General features: G+C 47.9%; 1 protein-coding gene across 1 annotated transcript in view; it reads left to right on the top strand.

Annotated features, from left to right (window-relative positions):
- Positions 1 to 9,175, top strand: part of Eya2 (EYA transcriptional coactivator and phosphatase 2) — a 169,089-nt gene that overhangs the window by 152,037 nt on the left and 7,877 nt on the right. The window contains exons 11-12 of the mRNA XM_031372772.1: positions 4,918 to 4,976; positions 6,764 to 6,924. Coding sequence (XP_031228632.1) covers positions 4,918 to 4,976; positions 6,764 to 6,924 — 220 coding nt within the window. The remainder of the gene's footprint in view (positions 1 to 4,917; positions 4,977 to 6,763; positions 6,925 to 9,175) is intronic.

Genomic DNA, 9,175 nt, shown 5'->3' on the forward strand with positions numbered 1-9,175 from the left:
AAAAAAAAAAAAGAGGGAGAAAAAAGAAGAAAGGAAGGAAGAGAATGGAAGGGAAGGAAGAAAGGAAATAAAGAAGGCTGGTTGTTGTGGCAACCACCAGTAGGATTTGCTGAGGAGGAGAGGACACTTAAATCACCAGAAACTAAGGAAGCTCTCAAAATCCAATGATTCATGATGTCAGAGGAACAGGATGCAACCAGAAGGGTCCCCAGTGGCCAAAGCTGGGGTGATTTAGTAATAAATAGTGAGCTATTAAATTCCAACTCAAAGTACGGAATGAGCACTCACAGGTCCGTGCTGACAGATAACACAACCATGAGTAAGTAAGCAAGGAGCCGGACCATCTCCCCGGCGGAAACGCCCCACATGCTGTGCACACGCCATGCGGCCTCTACAGGAGCCAGTCAGCTATGGCCGAGGCAGGCGGCCGACATGGAGGGTAGCTCCTTCTGAAGATCGTGAGGGACACGGGCTGCCAGCTCCTGGTGGTGTGTGCCTCAGCATGCGTGTGTGTCACCCCATCTTGGCAGTACTCTTCCTCGTGCACGTTGCTCTGTGTCAGACCATCGGCTTTTCTCCCATCCAAGTACTAACCTGCCTGACCCTGCTTAGCTTCCCAGATCAAACCAAATCAGGCTCTTGCAGGGTGATGCAGGCAAAGACGAAGGTCTCTCCTGGATCCAAACCTAGGGACTCGTCAGAGTCGCAGTCCGTGTCGATCTCCAAATAAAGACACGCTCACAGGCATTGGAGGGTAAGATGCCAACACGGCTGTTTTTGTGAAGAGGACTGTTCAGCCCCAAGCACGCCCTGGTCCTCTCTGCTTCACTCTCTCCCATGTGAGGCGGGAAGAAGAGAGTCTCTCTTAATGGATGTACAGGTCAGGCAGAGTCCCTGCCACCGTGAAAGCGCGTAGAACACGCTAGGTTTGTCTCCTTCCAGGAAGAGATTTTTCATCATTTATTCAAAAGTAATAATATGCATTTAACTTCTGTGTATGTGTCTGTGTTTCTGTGTATGTCTTTGTGTGTGTGTGTGTATGTGTGTGTGTGTCTCTCTGTATGTGTACATGTGTGAGTGTATATGTGTCTGTGTTTGTGTGTGTGTGATATGTATGTGAGTGTATATGTGTGTCTGTTTGTGTGTGTATATTGTGTGACTGTATATGTGTGTCTGTGTGTGTGTATATGTGTGTGAGTGTATATGTGTGTCTGTGTTTGTATGTGTGTATATGTGTGTGAGTGTATATGTGTGTCTGTGTTTATGTGTGTGTGATGTGTGTGTGAGTGTATATGTGGGTCTGTGTTTGTGTGTGTGTGATGTGTGTGTGTATATGTGTGTCTGTGTGTGTCTGTGTGCCTGTGTCTCTCTGTATGTGTACATGTGTGAGTGTATATGTGTGTCTGTGTTTGTGTGTGTTTGTGTGTATGTATGTTTGTGTGTATGTGTGTGTTTGTGTGTATGTGTGTGTGTTTGTGTGTGTGTGTGTGTTTGTGTGTCGTATTGAGGACAGAATGCAGAGCTTCCTTGAGTGTTTTAGGTAAGCACTCTACCAGCAGGCTAGACTCCAGCTCTTACCTGTTTTTATTGTTTTTTCTGTACTGAGGAACAAAACTAGAGCTCATGCAAGCCGGGCAAACACTGTGCCGCCAAGCCACGTTCCCAGCCCTTGTTTGGTTGTCATGGTGATAGTGGTGCTGGGGACTGGACTCAGAGCCAAGCACGTGCTACACAGGATGTCTGTCTGGGCTACGCCCCCAGAATTTTTATTATCTTTATCATTAATTTGGTGACCCTGTTTAGATAAAGCTAATCCTCCACTGCCCACCAGGACAACCTCAACTTCTGCCCTATGGATCTGTTGTTTCCTGCCAGATGTATAAACATCTAGATTGTTCTTTTCCCACTTTCGGATTCTCTGTATCTGTTCTTTTAAAATATCACATATTTTATTACGTTTCTGTCAACATACAAACACACACACACACACAAACACACACACACACACACACAATCCCACAGTGCATATCTCCTTCTTAGCCACTTTCCCACAATTCCAGATGCCTTGGAATCCTTCTGTGAGCACACTTGAGGACCTGCCCTGGTCCTCTATGAAGTTGGAATTCCCCAAACGGGCATACCACTGTTTATTCCTCTCCATCTCAGTAGGCAGAAGGGGAGGGGTGTGTCGTCTGTCCATATGTGTGTGTGTGCATGTGTGTGTGTGTGTGTGTGTGTGGTGTGCACCTGTGTGTGTTTGTGTGTTTGTATGTGATATGTGTGTATGTGTGGGCATGTGCATAAGTGTACGGGTATGTGTGGTGTATGTGTGTTTGTATGTGGTGTGTGTGGTATGTGTGTGTGTGTGTTGTGAGCCCTTCCATTCCTCACTGCACCAATAAGCAGACATTAAATAGTTGATATCTCTACAAGTTCTCTAATCCATATCATCTCACCTGTGTAGAGGCCGTTGGAACTCTTTGTCTTGGCCGTCAGTCCCACTGAAATCCCTTCCCCATGCTAGTCCCCTTTGTCCTGAGATAGACCAGAATTTTCCTGCAATCCATGTGAATGTGCCTCCTCTCCAGCTTTGAGGACTGCCCCACACACCTGAGGATCCAGCAGAATTCGGAGCAGCAGTCTCCCACCAAATAGCCCAGGCAGGCTCCTTGTCCCCTACACTGTCCAGTGGCCCTGGCCGATGGCTCACAGGGTAACTTGATCCAGGTCAGCTGGTGGAGTATGAGGTAGTGTCTAGAGAGTGTCATGGTGTTTTATGAAGTCCGAAATGTGATCGCGCCTGTTGTCACAGTTTAGCGCCCCTGACAATCCCTCACAAATGAGAAAAGCAGAGCCTCTTTACATGCCTTTCCTGCGATGTCAGGAATGCCCTGGGGTGGGGGCTGTCTGACCCCTGCAGAACGCTCAGGCCCAAGAGACGGACATCCTGTGCCAGGTCTGCAGGGAGTGAGAGGACGTGTTCACTCTATTGTCTCCGAGCCTGGCTGTGTGAAGCCAGCCTAGCATTGTAAATGCAAGCTGTTAGCTGCTGGGGATGCCTCTCGGTTGGCAGAGCATTTGCCTCGCATGTGCCAAGCCCTGGTTCCATCCCTGGCACCACATAAATGAACGGGTAGCGCATGCCTGTCCTGTGTTCACAGCACTCAGGTGGTGGAGGCAGGAGGATCAGTAGTTCTGGGTCAGCCTTGGCTGTGTAGTGAGCTAGAGGCCAACTTAGGCTGTCTCAGAGGAGAAGTGAAACTCATCAGATGGGCCCTGGACACTACTTCACGCAGGACGGCTATGAAGCAAAAGTCTCAAACTCAAATGTCCACATGCGTCAAAGTAAACACAGTGAGACTAAGCCACATAGCACCACAGCAGAGACTGCAGTGTGGACTTCCAGGCCCTAGGGCACAGCCAAAGCTCAGTTCCAAATGGCACGGTACCCGGAACTCGGAAAAAGGTCCCCTTGGTTTACATGTTGGCGAACGTTTCAAAAATACTTTGGGAGGGTCTAGGGCTATGGCTCAGTGGTTAGAGCACTGACTGCTCTCCCACAGAGCTCAGATGCCATTCCCAGAACCCTCATGGAAGATCACAACACTCTGTAACTCCAGCTCCAGGGGATCTGACAGCATCACACAAACACGTATGCAGACAAAACAAAGATGGCCATAAAAAGTAATTCATTCATTAATTAATTAAATCCAAGTTCCAATTCTTCTTTTTTTTCTTTTTTCTTTTTTTTTTTTTTTTTCTGGTTTTTTTCGAGACAGGGTTTCTCTGTGTAGTCCTGGCTGTCCTGGAACTCACTCTGTAGACCAGGCTAGCCTCGAACTCAGAAATCCGCCTGTCTCTGCCTCCCAAGTGCTGGGATTAAAGGCATGTGCCACCACTACCACCCCCCAATTCTTCTTAAAAGAAAAAAGAAGAGAGTTATCCCGCACCAGAGTCTTTGGCCACCACACGTACCTACCTGGGTGAGCGTGGGAGTACGTATGTGCGCACATACCCATGGATGGACACACACACACACACACACACACACACTTTGCAGCATAGAGTGGTCTATATAGCCATGAGCCCAGGCCAGCTTACAAGCTCTTCCCTGGAGGAGCTCACTAACCCAGTCCAGGAGTTGGATGTTGACATCCTCCTTCATCCTAGAACAAACTTTCTGCGCATCCTGCTTTATGGTGTGCTCAGGTTCATGTGGTTGTTGATACAGAAGGGAAACTGAGGCACAGAGCAAGTACCCATGGCTTGTGGAGCAGACAGTGACTTGCCGAGGTTAATGCCTGGGTACGACAGACCTCCCTGTGTTGTGAACATTAAATAGCACCCACCTGATGGCCAGGGTAACTGCTTTCCTAGAGTCTGGGGGAGCCTTGGAGTCTCCCCAACAGCACCTCAGTCATTTGTCTTTACAAGGGCAAAGCTCACTCAGCTGAACCGGCCACTTACCTGATATCGCTCCTTGTGGCCATGGACTTGTTCATATGGGAACCACAGAGAAAGCAGTCAGTACTTCAGCGGAGGCCCCAACCTTTAGTGACAAAACCCAGACCAGCACCCAAGAATGCCTACTCCAAAGCTCAGCCATCCTCAGCTTAGGAAACGCGCTCTCAAAACCAACACCATGCCACTAGGCTGGGATGTGGCCCGGTTGACAGTGCTTGCTCAGGAGGCATGAAGCCCTAGGTCTGTCACCAGTGGTGGGGATGCTTGCTTACCTGCAGTCCAGCACTCGGGAAGCGGAGGCAGGAAGATCAGAAGGTCAAAGTCATCCTCCATTACATAGCGAGTTCAAAGCTAGTCTGGGCTACATTAGACCCTGTCTCAAAAAAACAAACAAAAATACCAGCTCCACCTCAGACTAACTGGCACATCTTTGTCTTTTCACATTTCCACAAGGACTGTGACCAAATCCACGTGGATGATGTCTCATCCGATGACAATGGCCAGGATTTAAGGTAAGGATTTGGGGATGAGGAGTTTCCCTCCCATGCAGGTCAAACTGGACTCCAGTCTCTACCATAGAAAAGAATTTCCGGATGAGCCAACGTGGATCTTTTTATAATTTGTTTTGGTGTGTGAAGATGTGCTTATCTGTGCGTGTGTGTGTCATGCCAGATGCTACATGTCTTCCTTTATCACACTTATTTTATTTTTGATACGGACCTTCTCAGTCCGGCCAACAAGCCACAGGCATCCTCCTGTCTCTGTCTCTGAAGCACCTCACCCCAGCCCGAGGTTACATCTCTGTGCTCTGCATTTTTCATGGGTGCTGAGGTTCCAAACTCCGGTGCTCAGGCCTGTGAGGCAGGCACTTTACCCACTGACACGCCTCCCCAGCTCCAGGTTTTCAGCACAGAGTCTGACAGAAAGAAAGATATTTAGGGAAAGACTAAGACTCAAAGGAGAGGCCACTTTATTGTCTTTGCCATGAGATAGGTAAGTAAGTAGGTAGATTGATGGTACATGGATGGGTGGATGGATGGATGGGTGGATGATGGATGGATGGATGATAGATGGATGGATGGATGGATGGATGGATGGATGGATGGATGATGGATGGATGGATGGATGGATGATAGATGGATGGATGGATGATGGATGGATGGATGGTGGGTGGATAGATGATAGATGGATGATGGATGGATGATGGATGGATGGTGGATGGATAGATGATGGATGGATGGATGGATGGATGGATGGGTAGAGGATAAATACTAGGTGATAGGTAGATGACTGATGATAAATAGCTAGGTACAGAGAGATAATTGAAAGCTGACTGATTGATTGAATAATAATAGAAAGATAGATAATTGACAGATTAATTGAGGATTAATTAAGGGTTGAATGGAGAGTGGATAGGTGATAGCTGATAGTTGATAAATAGATGAATAGATACACGATAGATAGCCGGTAGATAGATTAGCTGATTGCTAAATGTTATGTAGGTGATAGATGAAAAGTAAATAATAAACAATTGATTGTCTATTGATAGAAAGATTGATGATTTATGATTATCAGTAGACAAATAGATGATTAATAGGTAGATAGGTAGGTAACAGATGAAGATAGATAGATAGATAGATAGATAGATAGATAGATAGATAGATAGATAGATAGATAGGTGAGTAGATGGATGGATAGGTAGGTAGATGATCAAAGATGGATAACTGAGAGATGAAGGATGATAGGTGATAGAGAGATGACTGATAGATTGGTTATAGAAAGGTAGATGTTGACATCTGTAAGATCCTGTGGCTGCCTGAGTTCCTTGGGAGTTTATCTACAAGGTTTACTTGTTCGTCTTCAAGGATGCTGTAATGAGCACACTTGAGGTGTCTTGTTTGGATGACAGGAAGAGGGGGAGAGCTGAGGTATCAGATTCAAGGTTCTGAACACTTTGGCCCTCAGTAAGTGAAGTTCACTGGCACTTCGAATTCCACGGGGAAAAGATGGAGGCTTTCTCAGGCTTGGCTACTGTGTGCAGAAGCAGTGACAGTTCCCCAAAAGAGCCTAGGGTCCACTCTGATGCCCAAAGACAGAAACAAGGCCTCTGTTTGGCCCTTGCGTGTATATGGCCCCAGCAAGCATGCAGCCTTCTTAGGAATCCAATGAGAACTGAAGTTTCCGCTCCAGACATGAGTCCCTGAGTGTATCCAGGGACCCATGGATACCCCAAGGCCTGTGGGGGGCCCAGGGACCTGAGTCTCCTCACACTAATGTCATCCCTGTCTTGTCCCTCCAGCACATACAACTTCTCCACTGATGGTTTCCACAGCACGGCGCCAGGGGCCAGCTTGTGCCTGGGTACAGGTGTTCATGGCGGTGTGGACTGGATGAGGAAACTGGCCTTCCGCTACCGCAGGGTGAAGGAGATGTACAACACCTACCGCAACAACGTGGGTGGTGAGTGACAGGGGAGGGGGCGGGGAGGACAGAGGAGACTAGGTCAGGTGCTCCTGTTTCCTGCCATGAGCCAAGCACTGCTTTGAAAGGTTCTGAAAGATTTATGAAAACAAGGATATTAGTGGGGTATGTGTGCGTGTGTGTGTGTGTGTGTGTGTGTGTGTATGTTCATGTGTGTACACATACATGCAGGCACATATGTAGGTATGCATCTGGAGGCTGATGTTCAGTATCTTCCTCAATCATGCTGCCTGATTTGAGACAGGGTCTCTCCCTGAACCTGGGCTTGCTGTTAGACTGGGCTAGCTGACCAACAAGGCCCAGAGACCCTCTTTCCCAGCCTCTCCATCACTGTGACCACAGGCTGGTGCGTTTTACATGATGCTCGGAATCCAGACCAGACTCTCTAGTCCAGGTTTGGCTTTTGAGACACAAGCTCCCTATGTAGCCACGCTGGCCTTGAACTCACAGCAATCCTTCTGTTTTGGCCTTCCAAATGTCATGGTTACAAATGTCTGCCACGAAGCTGGAGAGATGGCCCAGCAGTTAAGAGTACTGACTGCTCTTCCAGAGGGCCTGAGTTCAAGTCTCAGCAACCACATGGTGGCTCACAATCTTCTGTCATGGGATCTAGAGCCCTCTTCTGGTGTGTGTGAAGACAGCAACAGTGTACTCACATGCATAAAATAAATAAATCTTAAAAAAAATAAAAAAATAAAAAAAACAACAAATGTCTGCCAACTACTACTAGCTGCCTTGATGTCACCCAGTGAGTCACACATCTTGTCCCAGAACACTGGGTCCCCATGGGGTCCTCTTAACACTACCAAAACTGCTCTGGTGGCAGACTACATTTGATCCTAGAAGAACACAGACTCTGCCCCCCACCCTCACCCATCAAGGCTACTGCTCAGGGAAGACCGTGATCCCTCCAAGCCATGCAGGGTGTGCAGTTTGAGGATCAAAGGCTGTCCCTGGAGCTAACTACAAATGCATGACCTGGGCTGGCACAGGGCAGCACTGTGTCCCAGTGAACTCACCCTCCCAACACAGGTTGCCTCATCACCAAGCATGTGCCTGCCACCGTATCACACGGGATGGCCCTGTGTGTCCCACAGTCCCTCCTGGCCCTGTCTTGTTAGAGCAGACAGCCTGGAGGATAAGCTGGCATCAAGCACGGGATCACATAGTTGTTATAGATGTTGTTTTTTTGTTTTGTTTTGTTTTGCTTTGTTTTGAGACAGGGTTTCTCTTACAGCCCTCACTGTACTAGAATTTACTCATTAGACCAGGCTGTCCTCAAACTCACAGAAATCTGCCTGCCTCTGCCTCCCAAGCGCTGAAATTATAGGTGTGCACCACCATGCCTGGTTTGTGAGCTCATAGTTTTAAATTCTTGTGCAAAGCCCTGGAATGAAGAGCCTCAAGTGTTGGGAGAGGAACTCTGGAAGGACTTACCTAGATGTTGGGTAGAGGACTTAGCTGGGTAAACGATGAGAAAGGTAAGAAGAGAATGATCGCACCTAGTGCTTCAGGAAACAATGACAAGCCCTGAGGCCAGAAGAGAAAGACAATAGAGCCCTGGCAGGGAGATGAGGCTGGCAGCTGAGACAGGGTCTCCCGGAGACCCTGAACTTTATTTTAAGGAGGCTGAAGGCTTAGCTAAGAAAGACAGTTTAGAAACTTCGAGGGAGTCAGCCGCCAATCCTGTCTCCAGGATTTCCTCCCTGTGCTAAGCAGGCGTGTCAACCCCTTGCAGGGCCTGCTTCTTCAACTAAAAGACAGAATGCAATCAGTGTCCACTTGGGCTTCTGTGAGGATGAAAGGAAGGAAGTCACATTAGAAGCACGTGCTCTGTCCAGAGTAAGATCCCAGCAAAGTTGGTCATTAGTATCTTCTGCTCTGTCTATGTGTCCATCTTAATAGTTTAAACCCAGTACATGTTACGATTCCAAGCACACAGAAGAAAATCTTGAATAGATGGATGGGTGAGTGGGTAGACTGATAGATGAGTGGATAGATTGACGGGTGGATAAATGAATGGGTGGGTGGGGTTTGATGGATGGTAGATGGATGGATGTGTGGATGAATGGAGGATGGATGGATGGATGGATGGATGGATGGATGGATGGATGTGGTAGGTAGATGGAGTGAAGGATGAATGGATGAATGAATGGACATGTGGATGGATGGATGGATGAATGGATGGATGGGTGTATGGATGGGGGTGTGGATGGGGGTGTGGATGGGG

The sequence above is a fragment of the Mastomys coucha genome, unplaced genomic scaffold, assembly GCF_008632895.1.
Source record: "Mastomys coucha isolate ucsf_1 unplaced genomic scaffold, UCSF_Mcou_1 pScaffold15, whole genome shotgun sequence".
In the NCBI taxonomy this organism is placed as follows: domain Eukaryota; kingdom Metazoa; phylum Chordata; class Mammalia; order Rodentia; family Muridae; genus Mastomys; species Mastomys coucha.